A 27,360-nucleotide genomic window follows, 5' to 3' on the forward strand; every position below is an offset into this window, starting at 1 on the left:
TCCCAGAGGAAATGATTCAGGTCAGAGTATTAGTGAAGAATGTAACAACTGAATGTGGGCGATTTGTAGGAAGGTGGTACTCATCAATGTGTCACAATGACCCTTACACATAATCATCACTAAATGGGATCTGAAGTTTGATATTTCACTGGTTAGAGGAATGAAATGAAATGAAATTCTTGAAGGTTTAGTAATATTTGGTATTTTATGACACACACACGAGCTAAACCTCCACAAAGCTCCTGGGATACACTCCCTGGTGTTCCCTGTTGGAGCAGGTAGGCCTAGCCGCTGCACTATCAGGCTAGACGGTGAGCTCATGGGACTTACCCACCGTCCTGGACTTGTTCTGTACTTACCTACTTACACAGTGTATATATGAGGCTGCCAGAAGCCTGGTACCTTTCTCCACGTATGAGTTGATCATAGAGGATTACTGTAGACAAAGTGGCACAGAGCCACTGCTGAGTGTGCTGGGGTTTAAGCATGCCCGGCCCAGTTCTGTGTCATCATAGTTTACTTTAAATATACAGGTATTATTTCTCTCTTGTGTGTGTGCATTCAGATCGGCAGTAAGTACTGTTATACACTTTGGTTGTATGATGATGATTTATACTTTGAATGATACGGGCTCATCAGTAAGGATTAAACTTGGGATCTTAACAGGGCAGTGTCTCCCTCGCTGTCTCATTTGATCTTGATACGTCCACTTGATTACAGTTGTACACACACACACACTCACACACACACACCCACACACATACACACAGGTAGGCGCACAGGCCTGTATCCCCTCCAGCACCCGCATGCTCACTCACGCAGCTAACAAGCCTGTCCATATCTTGTCTACCTCCTTGCTGCAACAGCATTAAGACTCTATATATGACTGGGACTCAAGGAAAACAAGCCAGATAACGCTCATTAGAAGGTTTCATCTCATCTGACATTTCCACTCATGTGATGTTACACATACAGCACAACTCAAATGCCTCTTGTGCCACAGGGGTAGTTTTCATCCATGATGCTGCAAACGTAGTCCTTGACAGGCAAGAATGAATCTTTCAGTTTGTTAGAGTGGCTGTGTGTGACATCTCAGTTCCTTCCGACTTGATAACTGCATTTCCTTTCACCCCCGTCTCCCTCCTCCTTTCTTGCTCCCAGTGACTGAGGCTGTGGTCAGGAGGCATACCTGGGGCAAGCCCACAGCGTTCGCTGGGATGCCTGTACTAAAGTTTGGAACTCAGCAAGCCACTCTGCTCCCCTGTGGTGCTGGCATGGTGAGTACCGAGTGATCCTGCTGGGCCTGCGGTGGAGTTAGTAACCTCTCATATGAAGCCCCTGCAGAGAGGAAAGAGAAGGGAAGAAAGAGGCAAATCTTCTAAGCTATGAGCGTTGGCGTTTTTAGACATAAATCTTTCAAACAATTGGGGAGCATAAATGTTGAACTGGAAGAAAGTAAATGAGGAGCTGAGGTGATGTGTCTCCGTGTATGACCATCTGGAAGAGAACATTAGGCTCTCTGCAGGGCTTCTAACTCTTCTAAGTCATTAGTATGCAGTATAGTACAGTGGTGGCTCTCACAGATGCCTCACAACATGCATCCATCTTGCATTTATCTTACAGCAACAGCTGTTGGAGCACCGTCTGACTTTGATATTTCAGAGTCAAAATAAAAAGTAGGTTGTATAAACACAGTCCAAAACAACTGGACACCACATATTTTTAACTTCTGATGGTGGAAAAGTGAAACATTTGGAGTTTGCAAATAACTATTATTAGAGATGGAACCATTGTGGAATGTTGTTAAATGTGGTATATCTCTGATAATCATGCATTTTTCATATAGAGCCAAATAGTGAAATGCTCCAGCTCTTTAGAAGAAAAAGTTACAAAGTGATATTCCTTTCAAATCCGGTACAATCTAATAAGAAAACAGTGCCACACAGCACGCTTTGTGCAAAACAAGTCACAGCAGGTTGTGGTCACTTACTCCGCAGCAACTCTCATGAACTTGTTGCGTAAGAACTGTCTCACGCTCTCTGAAAAGGCATATAATACATCTCCATTTGACTCCTCATCTATGAATGATCCTTGCTGCTCTCTCGACACCTTCCACACTCTCCCGCTCCTCTTTACCCGGTGTGTAGCTAAGGTCCTTTTCATGACGAGCGTCATAAATTAAACATTGCCTTGGATTCCCTCGTGTGTCTGTTCGTGTAAAAATAGCTTGGTTTGGTGCACAGTGTGATGCCCGTGCACAGCCCTCTGTCTTTAATGAAGTGTTGCCATGAAAAGTGTACTGATCCTCCAGCGTGACTTGTGCTCAGGCTGTGTGGCAATCCGTGTTCTGACTTTCTCAAACTCCCCAAGTGACTCTGAGCTCATTTGGTTATACACGTGCTCACAATTACCCAGAGATTTGGACACAGGGATATGGGATATTTCCATATCCCTGACGGATGTTATTTTAATTGCACTGAACTTCTTGACTTTGTGCTGTAGATTTACATGTTTTTTATTCTTCTATGGATGCAAGGAGGGATTTTCAGAAGGTTATTCTGCTGTACTGAATCTCTTATTTATTGAGGCCCCTAGTATCTGGCAAAACACTGGGTGAGCATGGGAAAACGTATTGAATTACCTTGTTTACACTGTCTTTGAATCTAAGGTTATATTTTCACACAATCTTTAAAGCAAAAGTAATGACAAAACTTTGATAAGATACAAGATAATGAAAAATAATCTTCCCCTTCTGGCATCAGCCACGGCTCTATTTTCAGATTGTGTGTGTTTCAAATTCTCTGCACCGTCAGAAGAAAGTAAAGTTGTTATCTCCAATCAGCCTCATTGTGAGGCCCTAATTATATTTGATTGAGGGAAAAAAAAGTCACACATTGGAGCAAGCGTGATAATTATAGTGTGGAATCTGCTCGTACGTTGGAATGCAAACATGAATACATCAACACAGCTGATTAATTTAGGTGATAATGCAAGAGGAGGTAGCAGGTGTGGGGATACAGATGCTGCAGGTCGCTTCCTGGAAACAAATATTTCATGTGTCATTGCTGGTGAAATGTGGCACAGTCGCTCAGTGGGCTTGGCTCCTGTTAATGTGAGAGAGGTCTGTTTTGATTCATGTAACTCCTCAAGCCTCATTCCTTATCAGGTCTTGGGCGTAATGGTGTGCATACGGTGCTTTATTATCAGCGATTTGCAGGGATGGCAGCAGTCTTTAACCCATTCAAGTTATAATAGTCTTTATTTGCTTAAAGGAAAAATTGTCTTTTTAAAACATGCTTCACACATACCTAAGTGAATCTCCATATAACTGATTTCTGACATCAGGCAGGACTTTAGTTTTTCAAAGCCAGGAGCAAAATGAGGGAAATGTGGCAGTTGAGCTGAATCTCCTGCAGGGAAAAACTAAATACTCAGTACTGAGGAGATGATAATGTGGTGTTGGTTATGGTTTTGGAACCAGATGACACAAAAAATTATTCGTATTTAGTTGGATTTTTCGGGGGGGGGGGGGGTCCCTACACCAGAGGATTATTATAATGCTTTCATCAGTGTTCCTGTAAACAATTACTGATTGTTAGTTATCATACCTGAGGAATAAATTCATCTTGAACAGCTGGTGTAGTTTATTCATTCAACATAATAACTTCAACAGGGCTTTTTATTCATGTACATATTTTTATACAAGTTACAGGATTTCAGTTCTTCATGCAGGTCCAGCTCCAGCTATAACAGGGATAGGAAATTGCTTTTAGCCCCCAATTGACCCTGGAATAAGAATGATATGCAGAGAGAGTTGGGGTATAAATTAAAAACTGTAGGTTTGCGTTTTCCACTTTCAAATACGTTTTGCAATTTCGTGCTTAACTCTGTCAGTTGAACTTTTAACCCTATTCAGTTTGCAGCTATTGAGGATAAAGATTAAGTGAATGTTATTTCACCCCCTAAATTTAATTTCTGTTAAGAATGTGTGCGAATCTTGATGTGACTTTTTCCCAAATGAAAGCATTTGTTTTTGACAAACTTTTTTAATGACAACGTTAATCTCCCACCAGTGAGACAGCAGACATCATCACAGAAACGCTGCACCCGCGACCCCATGAAAACTGGGGTTTACTGGTTTGTTAGTTGGACTGGAGGAGCTGCAGCCTTACACAGTCTTCTGGGCTGTGAACAAAATGCAATCTCCAGGCTATTACTTTTCCCATCTGAGTCATTTGGAAATCCATCCGCCCTCTTGTCCCCCTTTCAGCCATTGCTTTTACCACGCTTACGTGATGGGCCACTTTTTTTTACCTCTCTTTTTTTTTTGCGCAGGTGGCACCGACCAGGTGACAACACGAGCCAAACCTACCGTGCACGTGGTACCCTGTTCCGGCTCACCTTCAGCCGAACCAGCACCTGCGTCTAAGTTCCCGCAGAACAAAAAGGGAAACAGGGAGGGCCAGTCAGAAAAGAGAAGGAGCAGCATAGGAGTCCGGAGCGCAGCGCGGACGCTTCTTCTTCTCTCCTCCCCCTTCAGACCCCGCCGCTCCACTCCATCTCTCCCTCTCTCTTTTCCTTTTCCTCTCTCTCTCTCTCTCTCTCTCTCTCTCTCTCTCCCTCTCCCTCTCTCTCTCTCCCTCTTTCTTAAATTGACATTGGTCTGGCTCGAAACATGATAACAGAAAAGCCTTCCTCTGCTCCGCGTTGCCGGGCTGTCCTTAACCCGATCACTTGAAACTCAAATAAGCAGGCGTAAAGACGAAAAAGGATTGCACAGTATCCTATCAGCGGGTGCTCAGAGGGAATAACGATAGACCTTTTATACCACACACACACACACACACACACACACACCCTTGTATGTGCTATTGCGCATCGTAGATCTTAGAAAGTGCTCTTGTTCAACTACGGTGAAAGTTAACATGTATATGCACGCTTTGATACGCGCAAGCCTGGGATTTGTAGGTTTCTGCCTGGTCGCCTTTGTCCAACAGTCAGCTTCAGGAAGTAAACCCACTCAAGGTAAGTTTTTTACGTCAAAATAGCCCTTTTTTTTTCATTTTGCTCCTCGTGCTGTTTTTGCCAGACAGCTTGGAGCTTAATTAATAGATCTGTCAGATGCTTCTGGAGAGCTGATGGTGAAACTTAGCAAAATTGGGATCAGTTGTCTAATTAAATGGAGCTTAAATGTATGTTTATTAAAACAAATAAAAAGCATAGTATTGCATGGGGTGAAAGTGGATTTAATGAGAGTCTTTGATCCAACAATTATTGTTGATTCACTGACCAATTTTTGCAGTCACTTGATTGCTTGTTTTCTTGTGTAGGTATAATCCCTTAAGGATATTTATGCAGACTTGCTCAGGCAGAAAAGAAATGAAACACAATATGGCTTAAATTAAGTTTTGCAGTGAGTTTTCTGTTGTCAGAAAAAACAGTTGTCTTTGATCTTCAAACAGCATCTGCAGTGTGAACAGTTATGTTTCATAGCTAATCCTACAGGTAATTGTAGTGAGACTACCAGGAGGCATTTGTCACAGTCCAGACAAGTATTTGACACTGGCCTGTAACACACACATGGAGGGAGTCTCTGCCTGTCAGACACTGCAGCTACAGTACCGTCCTGCCCAGCTGGCTGCCCTCTTGCTCTCTTGTCTTGTGAGAAATTATTCAGAGCAGACAGGGGCAGCCTGAATCAAAACTCTGGCACCTTCACAGGAACAAGAGAGACACAGTGTTACACACTCTGATCCACTCAGCCGTCTCCTCCAGGTTTTCATCACTTAATTTTCCCACAATACAAATGCCAAGCCGGAGCTGCCAGAAGTATTTGCATGCAAAGACACATCATGGTTTCTGTGTGAGTGTTGATTGTGGTTAGTGATGTTTCGCACACACAAAAAGACATCTCTCGGGCGGTCGACAAGGCAAAAAGAGAAAGGGGGTGGGTGACTATTTTGCATCCTGGGTGGTCTGCCCCCACTTGTGGGAAAACTCAATATTTACATTTTGCAATTAGAACTACTTTTTCTCACTTTATTTTCCACAACATCGATTACACACTTCATTGTAGCGTGGAATGCTGCTGTATGAGTGTCGATCTGTAATGGCATGCACCTGTTTGTTGGTCACCAAGTGAAACGCCATGGACAACCACTTGATAGGCTTCTCCTCCGGTTCCTGTTTATCAGTGCAATGCAAGCAGCTCTGTAGTGACATATTATCTGTGTTTGGCTCTGAAGTTATTTGTGAGCATATTTTGTGCCTTACTGAAAATAAATTTTGTGTTTGATGTTGGTGGCACTTCTGTGGCACTGGCAAGTCTGCACGCTGGGAACAATTTTGAAAACTGGAGAAACGGAGACATGAACAATGACACAAAAAAGCACAATTTGTCAGCTCAATATTTATTCAACGCAGATGTTTCCAACGAGAGAGTCTTTGTCTTTCATCAATGTCAGCCTAATCATGGCACTGTGTTTCAGGCATCAGTCATTACTGGGGGGGGGGGGTGGAATGAGGGAGGGAAGATTTGAGGATGTGGTGGAGAGAATGACAAAGAAGGGAAAAATGAGACCGGGGGAAACAGGAGAGATTAAGGGTGCAGAGACAGACAGTGAGAGAGGAGGTTTCTTAGTGAGTGAGCAGCAACAAGCGAGGGAAAGAGAAGGAAAGGAAAGAGGGGAGCCATGGACGTCATGGCAAATCACTTTCCCTCGAACGGAGTCAGGAGCTCTTCGTTAATGCAGCGGCACCAAGGCAACGGTTGGTGTGGGGCTGACATGCTGCTGTGGCTGGCTATGTTGGTGTAACCTCTGCTCCGGGGCCTGGGGGTCTAAAGACGCAGGGCTGCCTGAGTGGGGAAGAAGGCCAGATCCAGGCCTGGACACACTGTGGGAACGGAGCAGCCTTGGCAATATGAGGCCCAAGTGATGGGGAGGCTTTCCTAGAGATGCTGCCCGAGTCTTCACTATGAGTGAGATGGAAAGGAAGAACCCCCCCTCCCGCCAACACTCCCTCACCCCTTCCCTTATTCTTTTTCACCCAACTCTTGCTTTGTTTGCTTTGTCCTCGCTTCCTTTCCTTTGCACTTAATGAAGTAGCTGTGTCTTTTCTCTGTCAGCCATAAGCAACGGCTGCATTACACCCACCGTGTTAGAAAGCTCGCTGTCAGCCCATGTGCTATTTATATTTTTTGCAACAAAAAAGACCCTCTGTCCCCATCGCCGCTTTCTCCCAGTCCTGTCCTTTTGTTACTTGATCGATGGCTAGATATGTTGCAGGTCTGTGTAAGCATGAAAGTATCAGCGTATGTGTGTGTGCATATGTGTAATTGGGACAGTGAGAGAGGGTATGGGCTGTGTCTGTGGTAATTTGAAACTGTATGTGAAGCCACATAAAAGAACCGTTTAAATGGGGCTTTTATTTCTGCCTATCCATTTGGCCTTGAACTTCTCTAAACCTTTGCTGTTTAGTGGGGAGGGGGGGGGGGGGGGCAGACAGAGACTGTGGCTCTGTGTTCTGTGAACATGGCCGGTCATCTTGCTTTAGCATTTTGACAGCACTTTGGCATCCCTCTTTCATCACCTTCACTCTCGTCTCTCAGTCTGTATGGCTTCTGCATTGCCCCTGAGTCCTGACAAGCTCCTGCGGTGGTATTTGTTGAGCTGTTACTTATCCCCTGAGACTGGATGTGCCTTAAAACAAGCAGACGTAAAAGTCCCCATTTATGTCTGCCAAAGTACCAATTTTAGTAATTTTTAACTGGGGGCGAATGGAAGATGTATTCAGGCCAGCCAGGAAGAAAGACTTCTGTCCTTATCGGGTTGCTCTGTGACTTTGAGAAGTTAAGGACGCTGCAGAACTTTGCGGTTTGGATCACTTATTGACTGAAGTGACATATCACCCTTTAATTTCTCCTGTTACTTCTCACTAGGTAAGCCCAAATAAAGCAGATGAGCTCTTAACCAATGCCAAATGCCATTTTAGCCCATACAAAAAGGACTCTCATGATGACGCAAGCCGAGCTTGTCTCAGTCTGTCTTTTCTCTTTCTGCAGCAGGCATGCAGTGTCAGATAGTTGTGTTCTCGTTATGATCAGAGTGTCTGAGGCAGGTTGAGCCTCAGGGTAGCCCCCGGTCACTTGCTGATGAGTGGGTGGAGGGGATCAATCCAGCTTCACTTTACCACTCAGCAGACACTCACAGAAAGCATCTCCCTGACAAGTGGTGCTCCAATACCACTGTACATGTTGTTACAGAGCAGCCGAGAGAGCAGAGAGATTATTATCTTGGCATTACTTGAGTGGTGAAAACACTTGATAACTATTCTGTCCAAGAGCATCGCGGTATGAATCATGAAAACGACTTTGATCTGTGGGTGTGTTGTAAGGACGAGTGAATGTGTATGACTGCGATGAGTGATTTTAGACTGGATATTAATGATTGCACTTAGCAGGCAGAAGTGCTTTCACTTCCCAAAATGAGGATTATATATAGAGAATCCTTTTTAAGGGTTATTGTGCCTATTTTATTCTAACTCCACGGCTTTTGGTGTGGCCAAACTGCAGCTTAATACAAACATTTTAGTATAGTTTTAGGGCAGGCAGTCTGCAGCTACATACAGGGTGAGTACCATGTTTACGGGCACATGTAAAGTCGAAGCTGTCTGGCACAAGCTGTGACCCAAGGCAATTCAGTGGGCCTTCGTACTGGACAGTTGCTCACTTTCATCCTGGCTGCTGGAATGTAAAACCAAGACATTTTCCTCTTTGCAACTGAGTGTCAAAGATTGTGGCCTCAAGAAATATGACTTCTCTGCTCATAAGTGCACTTTCCAAATGATTAACATTTAATCATCTATTTTACCATGTCATTTTTTGCTGCATATTCTAATCTTTCTTTGTTAAGAAAACGTGAACTAGGTCATCATTCCACTGTGTTGTAAGCTGCAGGATAAAGTTTTACTATTGCATTTTGATTAAGGAAATTAATTTGACGGCATTCATTTAAAGGAATCGTTCAGTTGGTTGAGAAGATTGATGCCACTGTCATGCCTGTATATTAAACAAAAGGCTACAGCCAACAGCTGGTTAGCTTAGCTTAGCACAAAGCATGGAAATGGGGGGTGAGAACAGCTAGACTGGCTCTCTAAATGGTTACAAAATCCACCTACCAGCACCTCTTAAGCTCACCAATTAATACATTACATTATATTCAATCCATCTGGTGACTTCCTGGACCCTCTTCTGGTTGTAAAACAGTGAATTGTGATTTTTACACTTCAGTTTTTGTACAGAATAAACAAAAATGTTGAGGAGCTAATTAGCGAATTTAAGGGATGCTGACATGACAGTGGTGTCAATCTTATCATCAAATTTTTTTTCGATAGATTGCAAATAAGCGTATTTCCCAAAGTGACAAGCTTTTGTTTTAAAGTCTCTTGGAAATAGCTGTTTCAGTGTGCATGTATGAGTAGGAAATCTTCAGTTTGCGTCAAATTATATTTGTTTAACAACTGCCTTCTCATCATCTGCATGCATAAACTATTCTAATCTGTTTTACACATTGTGTATGCAGTACGAATGTTAGGTCACAGCCAAACAAAACCCTGTGACAAAACCTTAACCTGTGGACGCAGATTCCCTGCTTCTCCCCAGGGGAACCCCTGATTTGTTGAGATCCCTCCGCCTTGGTACCTTTTCTCCCTTCCTCAAGCAGAAAATCACTTTATCAGTAGCTAGCGAGGCCCTTGTGACCACAATTTGTCACCTCATTTGGAATGGTTGCAGGGGCTGACAAAGCTGTAGATTTCATGTGCAACAGAGGGCAAAAAAAGTTGTTTAAATCACCCTCAACTTTCCAGAGAACACCAGGACAACTGCTTTGTATGCAGCGCCAGTGTCCAGTGGTAAAAAAACCCAACTTTCAACCCCTCACACTCAGGAGTAAGGAGAGCAGAGCTTGTTTATTTATCAAGGCTTTAATCTGAACAAAAAGTTCCAAATGAGGCCTGTGATGCTTCTCTCAACTGTGGCATTGTGGTTAAAATTAGAAAACTCTCTCCTGCTCCCATCTCTTCCTCTCTTTAACCTCTCACCCTGTCAGTGGCCTTTGTTCTCTGTGCAGATGCAGCACTGTGCTGACAACATCCCTGTTGGTTTCGGGGGAGGATGGAGTCAGTGTTGACGGCACTCTGACCCCCCAGTTTTAAAACTCACCTCTAGAGCCCCCTTCACAAGTGCTGATGGCTCGTTGAGGAGCCTCAGTGCCATCCCTCAGTGCCGTCCCTCAGCCAGCTGCAGCGGCTCTTAGATCATTAATCCTCTAACCCCCCACCGCAGAGCCCACATTTGTTTTTGTGTTCCATTACTCACTGATTGGGGATACTGTGACTCAGGAGAAGATATCAGTGGGACTGTTACACAGCCTCTGAACGTTTGTAGGCCCGCTGCTGACGCTACACCAACCTTTCCAAGTTCTCCCTCTTCCCCGCTCCCTCCTGTGACCTCTTGGCTGAATAATGGGGCTGCGTCTCTCTTTGAGAGATTTGGGGGGGTCAGCGAGGGACATCATTAGGCTGGTCTGCGGTGGTCAGCGTTGTCAGAGGGGGGTTGGGGGTCAGAGAGAGCCTTGTTTACAGACTGTGTGTGTTTACATTCCTGATGGTGAGCGCCAGCTTTAGAGACTGCTGGAAGTGAAAGGAAATGCTCTTATTCTGCTTAGTAATGGAAAAATCCAACCCAATACATCAAGGAATCCAGATGAAAAAACAGCCAAGTTATTTATTTGGTGGGCTCTGGCCAATGCATTCTGGGTAGAAAGAGGGATGACTTCGCTGATGAATTTGAGACTTCCTCAATGGACAGAGGCATGGGCAAGACCATATGACCCAGTATTTAATCACCCCCGGTGAACTCCATTATATTTATTGCATGCTGTAATAGCTTAGACTGCTGATAAATGGCAAGCTCTGGTTATTCATGTCTCTTGTGTTTTAAATCACTACACTATCCATCATTTAGGCTGCAACTAAGGATTATTTTTTATGATCGGTTAATCTATAATCTTAGTCTATAAAATGTCAGCAAATGTAAGTTCCATTGTAACATCCTAAAATGTCTTGTTTTGCTCACCCAACAGTCCAAAACTGAAAGAGATTTAGTTTAGTGTCATAGAAGAGTAGGAAAATATGAACATATTCAGATTTGAGTAAAATCTGAATATGTTCCAAACGTTTCACCTGAACAAGAGAATTTTGGCAAATAATTGCAGATTCATTTTATGTTGATCAACTAATTGATTAATCAACTTATCATTACAGCTCTACAAGCATTCGGACCTTTAACCATAATTTGCTGCAATGGTCACAGCACATAATACTGTAATATTATATGGTTGACATGTCATTCACAGGTTTACATAGGGTACCTCCTTTAGCGAGGGGACATTTCCAATAATCAAAATGTATGTAAAAAAAAAAAGAAGAAGCTCTTAATATGTATAAAGTTTGTTTTTCTTAGTGTGTATTGTTTTGTTTGGCTGTATACTGATGAAAAATATGTAGTTGGGGAAAATGGAATTTCAAATTTAATAGGATCCACAAAATTACATGTAGGTCCTTCGACTTAACAGACAGTAGTAGTTTGGTTAAGTGGGTGGCTATGTAAGAGAGAGAACATTTGCATGAGCCTTTTAACTTTTAACTTATTTAAAAAACATAGTTATATTTTGATAATTATATGAGCCTTTTTAGAGTTGCCAGACATGACATGGTGCTGCACCGATTAATTACAGAGTAGACTTTAAATGTAGCCTATAATTCAGGTGATACACAACCAAGTACTTTGGGAAAATATGCAGCAGGTAGTCAATTTTAAGCGCGAATACGGAGGAAGTTAAAGGTAATGCTGCCATCTCTGTCATTTACCAAGGTTGAAATGTCCATTGCAGTGTTTATAATTCATGATAATCATGATAATAATAATGGCATCCAGCTAGAGCTGAAATGATTCATTGATCTGTCGAAGGAAAGAACATTTATAATTTTTCAAGCAAATGCCAAACCTTTGCTTGTTCAAGCCTTTTAGATGTGAAAATGTGATGCTTTCTTTGTCATATATGATAGTAAATGTAATATCTTTGGTTTTTTGACTGTTGGTTGGATAAAGCAAGACATTAAATATGTCAGCTGGGGCTCTGCCAAAATATGTTGGCCAGTTTTAAAAACGATTAATTAAGAAAATACTATAATAATTCGTTAATGTAAATAATCATTGGTTGCAGCGCTACATTCAACAGTTGGCTGAATAATAACTGATTCACTCTTGTCATTACAAATCACATTGTCTGCTGTGAAACTATTGAAAATATTTTGGATTGAATACAGGTCACCTGACCAATTGTCTCGTTTCTGATTTAATGTGTTTTCGGTTTCAAATATTTCCCAGAAAAATCGGCCAGAAAGTTTTGCCCCAAATTTGCACTTATATTTCTGCCTTCTTGTGTGAAAAAAAAAAAAGCTTTTCAGACTTTATATTTTCCACCCAGGCATCCCCTTTCGCAGTCTGATTGAAATACAGTAAGAGCAGTGATGGAAAGGCCATTAAACACATGATATGTCTGTATGAGTGAAATGTTTGCATGAAGTGATTGTGCTGTCTCACAGCATTTAACTGAAGCATATATCCAGTCAGTTCCAGCCCGCTGAACTTCACATTTCTGGGCTTTAGAAGTTAATGCCTGCTTCACAGCTTACATAGAGAACCATTCACTTTATACCTCCGTTTGACAGGAAACAACTAAAAATATCACACTTCTGCTGTAATTGCTACGTTGCCATCTTTATAGTTGGTACTGTATCTGGTTAAAGCAACCACCAATGAATGTAATTGCTGTGTGCAGAGGGGAGAGTGTCATGTCAGTTAGCTCTGGTTGTATAAATATAAGGTATACAGCTGGACTAAGTGCCACCCTTTCCGTGTATAAAATATGCTGCATGAGGCCAAGAAGTCAGTGGAGGACACATGCCAAGACGGGTGAAAAATTCCTTAAAAGGTACAAATTAATTTCATGTCAGTTCGGCTCCTAATGGGAAACAGTTATGTTCAAGTTGTGTTCAATTATTCAGCATGGTATGTATTAGACCTCTGACACTTAGTGTGTGTCATGTCGGCCTCTCTCTCTGTGCTCTTTTAGTATTACTCTATGATTCACTTAATTACTGTAATAAGTGTTTTTCTTCTGGAGGTGGTCCGGAGGTCTGTGAGTCACAGTCTAAGGCCACACATGCTAAAGGAAAGACACTGCACCAGATGCTTGGTCTATGATCAGAATCACAGAGAACGTCCATTATTTATTCAGAGGGTTTGAGCTTGAGAAATGTTTTATAAATGACGGAAGCGGAGTCCATTTGTTCTTTACTCCACTGTATCCAGGCTCATCATCGTTGTCTGTTTTATTGGAAAGCACACATCATAAAATGCTCATCAACAGATTGTAGAAATAGATACAGAGATCTTGTATGTATTGGCTTGAGTTAGTCGAACTGTTGTAATGACACACCCTAAATACACATCCATTATATATCAGTGTTTGCATAATACAGAAGCAGGCGGTTGTAGAATAAAACATTGAAGCAGTACATTAATAGGTCTTGGGAATGTAGAATATTACTCGGTCACTATTTCAATGATTTGCTTTCGTAATTTCTTTCTTTCTTTTCTCTGCTGGAAATTTAAAGGGTAAATAAAATATAGTTAGATTAGATTAGATAACTTCATTTACCCCCAGAGGGGAAACTAGTTTAGTGACTCTTTTTTTGTTATAGTGCAAAATATCTGATAAAGGAAGATGTTAGTGTGGACCAATATTGACAGTTTTATGGCACTGGTTTTGTGGAATTTGTTATTTGCTTAAATTTTAGAAAAATAAATTCAATTAAATATGAATGTTTTCATAAATATATATGAAAACATTCATATTTAATTGAATATATAGCGTGTGTGTGTATATTATATAGACCAAACTAATTAAGAAAAGAAGATTATTCAAGTATGAAAATAAGAGTTAATTGCAGCCGTGATATAAATTAATGAGGTACTCCAGCCATTTAGTATTACACTTCTGCAAAGACTCACAAGAAACATATTAAAAATTAATGGTCAAAATATTTGCAGCAGCAGAGGTCTGACCTTTAGCACTTTAGTATGGGTCAAGCTTCAAAAACAATAAATCCTACATTTACCATGATTCAAATCAATAGTATCTTTCATTTGATGACACCATCAGGGTTATTTTTCAAATGTTGGAAAACTTTTTTCACATGCTGAGTTGTACTCGGTCTTAAACTGAACTTCATGTGTAATATTGAAGGAGTGCCCATTGTAAGGAATATAAGCACACAGCAAGATTAATCATTACTGTCATTGTCTCATACAACTGATAGACATAAATGTTAGACAATGAGTAGAAATAAGTAATAAAAAGGAAATCATCGAAATCCTGTGCCCTTTTGGGTATAAACAAGTTAAAGGCATTCATTTGGACACAGTTAATATCATGTGAACATGATATTGCTCTCCTTAAACTCAGCTGGCATGTTCTTGTTCATTTTCCCTTCGCCCTTAGATTAATCTGAGGCTTCATGGTTGGTGGACATAAACAGGGAGGGACCCGGGGTTTTGAAGTTGTGATTGCAGTTTCTGAAAGCACAGGATCAGTCAGTGGTCATGATTCCTAAACATTTAGAGTGTGTGAAGGATGAGTGTAAATATCCCGAATGGAAGCAGTTGATATTTTTATTCACAACTTTTTAGAGGCTTGCTGGATGCCCAACAGTGTGTCCCTTCATTAGCTGAAAGGGATTTAGGCAAGACGGGCGGGGGTGAGATGCTAAATTTTGTGTTAATGTTGACGTCTGCATTTCATCAAAACCATTTATTTTTGGGAAGGGGTGGGGGGGTGGGGGGTTGGCGGGTCTACACATCTTGAAAATCCACTACAATTTCACAGTGTGCTGTGATGATGTTGCTACAGCTGGCCATAGTTCCTGTCCTTTTCACAACCTTGTCCTCACGGCCTCTCAGGCCACCAAATAAGATAAGAAACAAATCACATTATATGCGTGTACCACATATATATATATATATATATATATAGCACTGGATATGGACACATCCAGTATGTTCATTTTAATGTGATGTGTTGTACAGAAACTACATTTTAAAAAACGTTCAAGCACACATAGCAGCATTATGTCTGTATGAGGGAACAATATTGGTATAAATGTGTCCCCATTCAAATAATGTGTTCTGCATCATGCTACTTTGATGTTAAAGCATCATTGTGCAGAATGATGTATGTGATGTGAGTTTGGCACTAGGAGGCTGTTTTCTCATTCATATGCTGAAGTTTGAAGTTTCTCTGTGCTCACCTTAAATTGGATTTTAATTTGGGAGATTTTTTTCATTTGCGAAATAATTTTCTTGCTGTAGTCCCAAATCAATACAGAGGAAATAAGCCTGCAATAAGCAACAGACCTGTTGCTTTGCTGTACAACAAATGTTTTGTGTGAGTTGAACATCATATAATCATATGGGTCATTTACAAGATTAAAGATTAAAGAGGTGCTGTCTGTTTTCATACAGTACAGCCATTCAGACTCTCTGCTGCTCTGTAGCTGAAGTAATTATCCTGACCTTAACCCCATCCTGCTCAACCACAACCCTAAGTATAGTGTAAGTGTGGTTCTAAGAAGGATAATTACAATACTTGTTCCTTTGTAATTATACACAGTATGACAAACATTGTGATACCAAGAACACCTTTTTATGGACTTGAACCCAGCACCCTTCCTCCTGTGCCGCAAGGAGCAGAATTTCATCTGAAAATGCTTTTGTCAAGAAAGAATATCTCCTCTAATGCGTAACCGCAACTGTTCAAATGTTACACCAAATCATTCCGCTCACAGTTGAATACTTTACCGCTCTCGCTGACTGAATCCATCACTTGGTCCATATTTTTTACTATTATTTTGAGTTGGCTGCAGGCACCGCGCGAGTAACGCTACACCTATGGGTGTCCCAGCTCCACTCAGGCTATTTCTGTATCTGAAGGAAAGGTGATGTGTTGGAGGGGGGCAGGTTTGGGGCAAAGCAAACAGCAAGGGTCTCAACACTCAAAGTAAACATTACCCTATGTTTGAACTACACACCTTCGGCCCTACAGTTCTCACACACACTCACGCTCTCCCCTCTGAGTCTTATTCCTGCTAACACCCCCTCGAGCCTGCCCAGCTAAATACACTGCTTATCCCTGGACCTTCCCATAAATCAGGGAGGAAAAGCACCTCTGACAAGGTCTCACCTCTACGGCCAGCAGCCCTTAGCCGGCAGCACTGACATGCATGTGGGGACTACTTTGGAATAAATCGACTAATGGCTTTTCAGAATAACTTTCCTAATAACCACCTCTGAGAACATAAGGATATTGTGTCCAGCAAATGTAATGCAATTATAATAAATCACATTTATCTGCTCACCTAGCCCTGCCTCCCCTCTGCCTCTACCCTTCAAAAACGAAAAGCCTGCTTTGCTGAGTCAGGAGCATGTGATGATGCATTTAGGGATTTAGAAGTTTGACACACTGCAAAGTTTTATTGAGCATACAATAGATCATGAAGTGAACTGGTTTAGGGGGAGAAAAAGTGCTTCATTATTGTACCACTTTGTTTCATCCAACAAAATCATAGAATTCAATATTCTGAGAATGTCAATGGGTTTAAACACAGAGTCAAGCTATTTGTGACTTTAGCATGCTCAATTGCATTAACCAGAGGAGAGCTGCAACAGCAATATTCAAAATGATACATTCCCCGGAGGAAACTGTTTAAACATCTGAGCATTGCCCAACATCTCTTTCTTCTTTGGTTTTGTTGTTTTGACTTTGTTTATTCATCCTTGTCTCGGAGCGCTGGCTTCATCCTCCACTGCCTTAACTTGTTCCCAACAACTGTGATTCCTTAAAACAAAAGAATGAAAGAAACTCAGTGAAAAACACAGTCTTTTTATCTTTGGCATGAGTCAATAACCAGGGCAGCATTACTTAACACACTGTTGTTGTTTTTTTCAAACGTTCGGTGGATTGTTTTTGACATGTTTATTTCCATGGCAAAGAAATGTTGGGTTTCCAACAAGACCAGCACATATAGCTTTGTTCGTCCATGTGTCTGTTGGAACGCTCCCAGTAGTTTTTATGGCTAGACTTTTCAAACAATGCTCTGATGGACGTGGACTATTGTAGTTTGTGGCCCAGGATTTCTTTATTTGTATTTATTTCATTGTGTGCAGCACAGCAAAGGCAATGGGAATGTGTTAAGTGTTCATTTGACAATAGTGTTTGATTATCACAAATTACTTGTCTCATTGTGTCCCAGTTGATTTCCAGATGTTGGTAATTTTTCAAGTGTTCATATTCATTGTTTATGAATGGTTAGCTGGTGCTATAACAGTACCATGCTACAGGTAATATATGCACAAGGATATAGTTGTAGTGCAGATTTGCACTACTAACCATTATTGATTAGAAGGAGATTTTTGAGGAGGGAGCAGCTTTTGCACAGTTGGTTACATAATTTCACCGGTTATGTGTTTTTAACCAAACATAGAGGCTTGTTAAACCCTACATGCTGAGCTAGCTGGCTCTCCGTCATCTTTTCAGATTCCACTGAAGTTATTATGTATCATAACATGGCAGTTACATCATCTTAAAGATGCCAAATATCTTGTGCGACACGTTTGTAATAAACAATAGCCTGTAGCAGTAACGGCATCAAAGTGTTCCAGATACAAATTTGACATAGACCACCACAACTCTGACAGTTTATGCACTGTATGTATGTATGTATGTATGTATGTATGTATGTATGTGTGTATATATATAATTTCTTCATTCTTAAAAAAACATCACCGCTATACAAGTTAACCCTAACTCATGTGTTAAGCTTTCACTCATTGTAATTGTAAGTTTCCAACTTAAGGTGTGTTTGAAAAGTGTGTGTGTGTGTGAGCCTGGGAATGTGTTCTTCAAAGTAAAAGAATGAGAGTAGGCAACCTTGCAGACTGGAAAGATAAAGTGAACTGATACTCCTGATGGGAACATTTATAACAAGATGAAAAGAGGGATTCTTTGAATTTCTGTCATATGAATATTAATTACTACATAAAGTTGGCACCAAGAAACCTGACAATAAGACAGATATTTTGCTGTAATTAATGCCTGCTCTGTTGAAAAAAACATCCTCACACGGCCTCTGCTGCTCTTATCCTGGAAGTCTGTAAGGACAAAGGACCCAGGCTGCTCCTCAGGAGAATTCATATTGTTCTCATATAATATAAATCAATACAAAGGCTTGGGAAGCTCCTGCATCACTAAATGGCTTTGTGAAACTTAGCAAGAGGAGCCTCAACTGTCCCCGGTGGTATGCTTCTTACTGAATGTTGCACAGACACTTAATTACTATACAAACACTATTTATCTGTAATCTCTGCTGTCTAAAAACATTTACACCATATGGTGTCTCTGTCCTGCAGTACAGACCTTTGTCTTGCCCATGGACACACCTCTTTTGTCGAGCTGTGAGGTTTAACCTCCCACTTATGGGAAATGATATTCAGCAAATGCCACTAAAAACAGAAATATTGAATGAACAATTTTAGATGTCTCTTTATCTAGACATATGGAGTGAACCACACAACATACTATAGAGTAAGGCTATGTGCCAGCGCTGAATATTTTTTTTGCCTCATTACAAAATTCAGTGATTTTTGAATGAGGTTTCCTTACTTTGTTTTGGTTGAATACTGAACTCTCCAACTAAAGTCTGACCTTGTAGCTTTGTATTCTTCCTGGAGTAATACCAGCATTAATAAACTGCTATTGTGATGTTTCCATTGTGTTTGCCTAAATGTGTTTAAAACCCTTGTAATGGGTATATTAGGTTAAATTTTACAATACAGATTTTCCACAGAGTTTTGTGCATTGTGTGCTGTCCCCATCCTCCTCTCCACAGCAGACTTGTTGTCCTGGAATAGGCAGATATAGCCAATATGCTAAGCTCAGGGGTTTAGGTTGCAGGTCATTTCCCAGTGGGATCAGCCAGCTCCTGCAGAGGGCTTTTGATAAGAGTGGATATTGGAAGCTATGTAAACCTTGTTAAGCTGCCCTTCCCCTGTGTGCAGTGGGGTAATCCTAAACACCTGGGCTAGTTAACTGGGATTCGAGGGATTAGAGGCTCCATGAGGCAAACCTGATCATGCTTCTGGTTAAAGCCATTTCCATTCTTATCTTTTCACATTCTCTCTTTTATAATTCAAACTCAATCCAGCAGTTAAACAATAGTTACCTTTATACTGAACTATTTATCTCTCGCTATATCTGTCCTTCAAGGCTGTGATAGCTTGTCAAGCATAACTGTGATTCGCTTGAACATCCCACTTTGAAGTTCATGCTGTACCTTACATTTTAAGAGCTCAAATGTGTGTGTTAATTTGGCTGCTTGATTTGTTAATAATTATTTCAAGTTTTTTGTTTTGGTGTTTAGCCATGCTAGCAGCAGAAATATTTCGACAACTATTGGAAGGATTACCATAAAATTTTGTACAGATGTTCATGGTCCACAGAGGATGGATTCTACTGACTTTGGTGATTCCCTTACTTTTCCTCTGCCGTTACAATTAGGTCTACATTTTTGTTTTTATTAAAATATCTCAACTCTTGGATGGATGACCATAGAATTTGGTACAGATAAGATCTCCTGATATATCCTCTAGTGTCCAAAATGTTTTGACCCCAACATCTGCAAAATTAATGATGTTCCCATCAGCCTCATCTGTAGTGCTAATAAGCAAAGCTAACACACTACAATACGATTGTGAACTTCTTGAACATTAGGCTAAACCATCTAAACATCTTCATGTTAGCATTGTCTTAGCATGCTGATGTTAGCATTTAGCTCAAAGCACTGCTTTGCCTCACAGAGCCACATGGCTGTAGACTCCTTGTTTTATTTTTAGCCCAATGAAAGCTGTTAGCCAAAAACCACTGATAGCATTGAGCGACATGCAACAATAAGTGCTTGTTTACATAATTTTGAAAAAAATATTCTTGATAATGGCACACATTTAACCAAATTTAATCTCATAATTACACCAATATGATGTATATACATTTTCACAGTACTTTGTGTCTTCATAGACGGTCTTTTGCTCTGAGTGGTCAAATGTTGCAAAAAAAAATCACATGGAGTTTGTCAAAACCTGTATTTTATGGTGTAACTATGACTCTATCATCAGGAAAGGTTCAGCTTCATCAACTAACCGCACGCTCCTTCTTTCCATGTTTCTAGATGTGGACGAGTGTGCAGAGGCGCTTGACAACTGCAGCATCGATGCCATCTGCCAAAACACCCTGAAGTCATACAAATGTCTCTGCAAGTCAGGCTATAAAGGGGATGGCAAACATTGTGAAGGTAAAAGTCTTACTGGAATAATGCGCTCATTTTCACTTGTGGTTGGAGGCACAAACGTCTCTTCGCCTCTGTAGGAGCACAGGGAGGATTTTTACAGTACACTGAAGTGAAAGCCACATTTCTCATGTTGATTTGCCTTACCTTTCTGAACGTAAGCCCTTGGGCCAGTGACAGGGCTTGATAAGGGCTTCTGTCTCACTCAACATAACTCATTAGTTTCAAGACTCTCCTGAAGAGGGAGGGAGACAAGTGAGAAAGAGCAGCGGATGGAGGAAGGGGAAAGCCAGGTGCAGAGTGCTCCTTTGTGACAAGATGAAATGAAGCAGTAAATTTCCTACACATGTTAGAGGAGAGAATTAAGATAGCGGCTGAAATGGCAGAGGACCTGCCAAGCAGTCAGGGATATTTCCACAGCCAGAGGCAGGCCTTGTAGACTGTCAGACACAAGTCTGTTTTTCTAGCCTTTTTCAATGTGCCCAAAGTCTCTGGATCATTATTTCCCACAATTTTTATTAGTATTATTACAGAACCATATTTCACAATGTCATTTTTTTCCCTTACTATTATTATTCTTTCATTTACTTGACCGAGTGTTTTTCATGGCCTTCTGCCTGTAGGTTATAAAAGTTTTTGTGCTTTTTTGAATCTATTGTTATTATATGTGCAAGGTTGGAATCCCGTTGAACTGAAAGTTTGCTGATGGCTTCTCAAGGCTGATATACTGGTAAAAATCAAAATTCCAAACAATATTCTTATAAAATAACCAAATACAAAGTGTTTTAGTAACTAGTGGTAGCTTAGGAGCATGCTGTCTGTTAAATGTAGCCTTGCACAAAGGGTTCTAAGTAAAGTGCTGCACCAGGCTTGCACCTATTTGTGTTAAAAGCATTCTCATGTTTCCATGCTGGTTCCCCATTACCCCTTAAACAGCTCCTCCACACTGCTTGTATTTAATGTCTGTGGATCTGATTTGATTTCTATTGATCTAAAAGCTTGGTTCAATGTGACCAGTAGCAATTACTGAGATTTTCTAAATGTGTTGACACTGTTATACAGTCTATGGTTGAAACACCCATTTTTATCTTCAGGGGACTGTTCGGATTTGTCCTCTTGCTGTTAAAGGATCGGTTCACAATTTTTCAGGTTGGCCTTGTAATAGTCAGTTGCCCACATCAACATTGAAACTACGCTGATGAAATTGGACACTAATTTGTTACAACCTGCCCAGGGAAAACAGATAAAATGAGCTTATTAGCTAACACTGGTACATTTACATTGAAGTGTAAACCACAATTTAAATTCATCTGCATTGTGCCTGGTAGGTTGGTATAGGTAAGTGAGTGAGTGAGTAAATAAGATTTTCCTTACTCCTGTTCATAATGAGCAGTGAAAGATCCCTTCATAATGTGCTTTCAATGTAAGTGATGGGCCTCGTTTTAAATTTATCTGAAGCTAATATGAGGCTTCAGCAGTCTGATGTAGTCAGATCTTGTGGGTATCTTCCAAAGTTACTGACCTCTTTGTGTTTCTCTGAACAGTGTTTTGCTGTTGAGGGATAGTAACAAAAAAAAGGAATTTTGTTTAAGGTATCTTAGTCTGTGAAACCTTTCTGAGGCCAGTTTAAATTGCAAAAAATATGACAATGAAGGTCATTTGATTTTTTTATTTTTAAATCTGTTTCACTCTCATTTAATTTTAAAAATTACAAATTAGATATCCATTTTTTTTTAATGCTGGCTTTTGCTATTATTGTTTTATTGCCTTTAAAATATTTGCTTTAGAAAGAAATGATAATAAGTATAGTTTTTTCACTTTCTACTTTGTCTTCTTAACAAAAAATACTGATAGTTAGCTTTTTTGATTTAGGTTATTGGACGGTGAAAACGGCAGGGACAAAAGTCCAGGATCTCTTTGAAAAAGTCTCATTATATTATTTTTTATTATTGATTAGAAACTTGTCAGTAAACCAAACTAAAAACTGCTGTTGTTATTATTGCATTTATTACATCTCTCTATCTATCTCAAATCCACATCTTGTAGACAAAACTTTGGAGTTGACTTAGGAGAAAGTGACAGGCATAGAATAAAACGAAAAGTCAAAGCTAAGGAAAATCACTTGCGCGTTATCATGTGGTGGGTGTTTCAGGTTTAGAGAGAAGTAGACAAGTGATTGTGTGCTGTGATTGGGGAATGACAGAGATGTGTGGGAAGTGGAGATGCAGCGAGCAGGAGAGTGTTTCTTTGTTTCAGTCCCATCCCTTTGCTGTCAAGTCCAATTAAGCCCTGAGTGAGACAGCCTCAAAGAGGAGCTGAACGACCGGGATCATCGGCCCTAAATGGGCCAGTAAGTGCTGAGTGGAAGTGCACGATGTTCTCAATCCACCATGTCTGGGTCTTCTGAATGCGGGGCCTCCACCATCATCATAACCAAAACAGACTTCACTCAGGCTGTCATACCAAGCCGCAGTCTCTCTTCATCTTTGTGCCTCTGCTCTCTCATTTATGTGTCACATTTCTTCAGTTTTAGCTACTAGGTCTGATAAACTTTAGGTTTAGATTAATTTATTGGTCTGACGGTCAGTATTTCGCTAACTACAAGTCAGCCTATGACGTCAATAATGCCAGAACTGATTTCATGGAGATTCCTTTCCGACAACGTACATACGCATGATAGAGTAAAATTTTCCATAACAACTTTTTGTTGTTTGTACTTGTACTGTGAATGAAGTCCTCATATCTTTATTTAAGTAAAGTACCTATACAACAGTGCAGAAATACTCTGTTAGCATATATATATATATAACTGTACTGTGTTTACCCCCAGTACCACTATGTTCACTGGGAGGCTGCTTAACAGTTGCCCGCTTGCCTGGTGCCCATTCTGGACTCAGTCAGCTAATAAGACCGCTAAGTTAGCTGAACGGCTAACTAAGCTAACTAGCAAATGGCAATTAGCAGCAGTTATGGCCTTATGTGATATCCTAACCACTTTTTGGAATATGAATTTGACATGTGGAGAGTAATCTCAGTCCTTACATATTGTACCTTAAGTACAATAAGTAAATGTACTCATAATGCAGGCCCATTTTAGAATCATATATTTTATTATTGAATATATTTATATATAATTATTGATGCATGAATATGTGGAGATCATTTTAACAATACTGTATAGCGCTGGGTAGCTTGGGAATTTTCTTCCAGGACCAATGAAGTCTCATCTTTATCCATAATAAGAAAGTAGCAGAGGAAAAAATTATTTGTCTCTGAATTGTAATTATAAAGTAGTAGAAAATGGAAATACTCAAAGTTCAAGTACCTCAAACTTGAAGTTAAGTACTGTAGACACCTTGAGTAAATGTACTAAATTACTTTGCACCACTGCGTGAATAGCTGCAAAAGTCACAACTGACTTCATTCTCTGGGTCTCAGTAGAAAGCTTTTAGTACCCCACATTGGACAGAATGCTGTTTCAGAGGCTTTTATATCCCTCCAACAATAAAATTCCAAAAGGGAAAAAGCGATGTCTTGGCATGGAACTTGTCAAATTTTAGGATATTAAATATAACCTAAAATCTTGGTTATCCATAATAGACAAAACAAAGTTCTGGGATATACCCAAGTTACATCAGTAACAGGTGAACCCACTAATTACTGCAGCTGTTGTCTGGTCCCTGTTTCCCTCAGAAGCACTCTTCTGAAAGTAGAGACAGAACATAACAGATCATTTTAATTTCTCTATATTGCACCAAATGGCTTAATTGCAATAGATTTTATAGGAATATCTTGACATTTTAGGAAATGTGCTTATTTACTTTTTTGCCAAAAGTGAGATGAGAAGATTGATACCTCCCTCATATCCGTACAGTAAATATGCATCAACAGCCACCTGCTGGTCAGCTTAGCTTAGCACAAAGACTGGAACCAACTTGCCTGGCTCTGTAGGAAATTAACAAAGTTCATCTACCAGCAACCGTAAACATTTTGATAATTAACACATTATATCTCGTCTGTTGAATCTATAAAAACCTTTGGCCAGGGGTGTAGTGAGTCTTCTCATCACAGTGAGATTGGCTGTACGTGACCAGGAAGTCACTATTCCGCACATGAAAGGAAATTCTTATGCTCTTGCATTATGTAGACAACAAGGCTCAAGTTAGTCATAGTAAGCACATTGAGATGATGATAAGAGGTTTAATAATCAAACCGTAAGAGAACTACTGAACAGGAAGTCTACCCCAGCAGGTGTTTTCAAATGAGTCACACTCACCATGAGGTTAATTGGGACACATCATGGCCAACACCACACCAGTTTTTTTTGTTAAAGTGAAAGAGATCCTCTTCACTATTAAACATAGATGCTACCCCTGTAACAAAGAAGTCTCTGTAGTACTGCCCTGATGCCAGACAGGAATGTAGCTTTTGTAATATAGAAACAGAGTCCATAGAACACCTGTTTGTTAACGGTCCACATACTGAGAAACTCTGGAAAGATTTGGAAAACTACTTGACAGAGAAACTAATTTCATTGTAAATATTTAGATCACTCCTGGCAAATTCTTTATTCATAAGATGAGATGGCTCAAGAAAAAGTCTACTTTGTCAATAGATATTGACATGTACTTCACCTCTGTCAAAAACACATTGTAGTTTTTGTAATTTAATTACATTTCAATGTAGACTAAATTCATTCTTTTTCATCCCTAATATTAATCTCTTTACTTACAGGATATAAGAAATAACTGTCAGGATTTCTGATTATTGTCATGATACCATTATGACTGTCTATTCTGCATGTCTTTCTATAATAAAACACAGTGTCTTATTTTCACACTTAAATTTTTGTTTGGATTAAACAAATTAGATATAACATGTTTATTAGTGACCTTTAGAGGTGCTGGAAGACAAATCTTGTTAACTTTTGACAGGTTAGCTATTGGCTAGCTGTAGCTACATATGCAATAAATAATAAGCATATTTCCCAAAATGTCAAACCACTTCTTTCCAGCTGCTCCTACATCCTAACTGGATCTTGATTGCTTCAGGTTTTGAAGTACCTGCTCTCACATCCTTGTGTATCTTCTCTCTGCAGATGTCGACGAGTGTGCGACTGAATACAACGGTGGCTGTGTCCATGAGTGCATCAACATCCCAGGAAATTACAGGTGCACATGCTATGATGGCTTCCGCTTGGCACATGATGGGCACAATTGTCTAGGTGAGTGTGGGCTGCTTGTTGTGGGTGAGTGTGTGTGTGTGTGTGGTCCAGACTGTTTTTTTTTTTATCATTTTCTGCAGCTGACTTAATTATGCAGGAAAACGTTGTTGTATAAGGGGCTTTTGTCAGGAGAACATGTACTTTAAACTGCATGTGTCAAATTTCAAACTCAGCCTGACATAACCCATGTGGCTGCATAAATTCTTCTCTCTGCATTTATAATGTCACATCATGGATGGTAATATATGTTTCACAGCTGAATTGAGCTGTTATTAGACTGCTGCATTAGATATTAGCTATTTCCTCATTTCGCATAGCAGGTAGTCTACCAATGTGTTTTTACAAAAGAAAATTGCTTAAATAAGTCTGACGAAAAGGTCTGAATTTATGAAGAGCTTGACCCTGAGCTGGGAGCTCTGAGTGAGCCGTCAGCCGACGGTACTTTCCCATGGTTTAATATTTCACCAGTGTGCCATTCTTATTAACCTCACAGAGAATGTATTGCGCTTAAAAGGTTATGGAAATGAAGGAAGAAAACACTGCTCTTCCTGCTGCTTGGAGCTGCTAAACATAGACACCCCCGCACCCACCCCAATTCTGTCTTTCTGTCGTGGTCCTTCTCCTCTATTCACCCATTCTACATTCCTTTGTTTTGTTTTGAAACCCCAAAGTCAGACCATGCTGCTCATCAGAAAGCATCTCTCTCTCTTGTTACAACCTTAGCAATGATGCATTTCGCTTGATATTGAAAGCTGGCTAACCTTCGTAGCTGCTGTGAGTTTGTTGCAGAGGAAAGTAACCGATGACTTGATACAGCGTATTTCACAGTAAGATGAAGCAATGACAGAAAAAGTTATCAGCACTTAACAAAGATTCACAGTGAAAGGGCTTTTACATGCTGGCACACAAGGCGACACACTCATGTCAATCCCACATTTACTTGATGAACTGCATGTAATGCTGGGATTAAGGTAAACTGGAATGGAAAACACACATCTTTAGATCAATTATAAACCTGTTGTGACTTGACGACGCCATCATGTCTCAGATTCTCTCTTTCTCTCACTCGTACTATATTTGTCTCTTTCTCTTCTTCACTCACTCTCTGTCTCTTCCTCGCTCATGCACTTGTGTCCAGTGTAAAGCAGGGCCATTTTCCAAGCAATTTAGCAGCAGCGTTTAGATGTGCGTGGATCATTTGCTCTGCCGAGGATCAGCTCCCGCATTGCGTGCAGGTGTGTAATTGCAATACATGGTTGTGTGGCTCCTGCTGTTGCATCAAATAGAGTTGCCTCCATTGATCCGTTTTATATAATTTTTCATTGTGAAACACACACGATGAAACACGGCGTGCTTTCAAGCTTTTTCTTCTTCTGTCATGTCTCAGTTTTTCCCGCAAATGACCTGTATGCAAGAGGGCAGAGATTTCTTTAGAAGGCTTTAGGTCTATCTCAGAAATTCTCGTATGTTCCTGTAAAGACATTGATCGAATTAATTATTAAATGAGTTTTAAATTTCAGCCTAGCAAAGACACACAGTATGGTATTTATGTAGCTGTCAAGTACAAATTCAACCCTGAGACCTGAAAGGACTCTAAAGGTTTCTTTTTCTGG

At 40.3% G+C, this 27,360-nt stretch overlaps 1 protein-coding gene across 3 annotated transcripts in view; it reads left to right on the forward strand.

The window, feature by feature from the left end:
* Positions 1-4,609: 4,609 nt before the first annotated feature.
* Positions 4,610-27,360, forward strand: part of scube3 (signal peptide, CUB domain, EGF-like 3) — a 72,539-nt gene continuing 49,788 nt past the window's right edge. For 2 of the 3 annotated variants that reach the window (XM_038722107.1, XM_038722108.1), the window contains exons 1-3: positions 4,611-5,025; positions 20,407-20,529; positions 25,622-25,747. In XM_038722107.1, coding sequence (XP_038578035.1) covers positions 4,926-5,025; positions 20,407-20,529; positions 25,622-25,747 — 349 coding nt within the window. In that variant the 5' untranslated portion in view covers positions 4,611-4,925. Of the gene's footprint in view, positions 5,026-20,406; positions 20,530-25,621; positions 25,748-27,360 lie in introns of all 3 variants that reach the window. The other variant, XM_038722106.1, reaches the window with a different exon arrangement.

Source organism: Micropterus salmoides, unplaced genomic scaffold (assembly GCF_014851395.1).
Source record: "Micropterus salmoides isolate LMB-PRFRI ecotype aquatic unplaced genomic scaffold, ASM1485139v1 Ms_hic_scaffold_16, whole genome shotgun sequence".
Classification (NCBI taxonomy): Eukaryota; Metazoa; Chordata; class Actinopteri; order Centrarchiformes; family Centrarchidae; genus Micropterus; species Micropterus salmoides.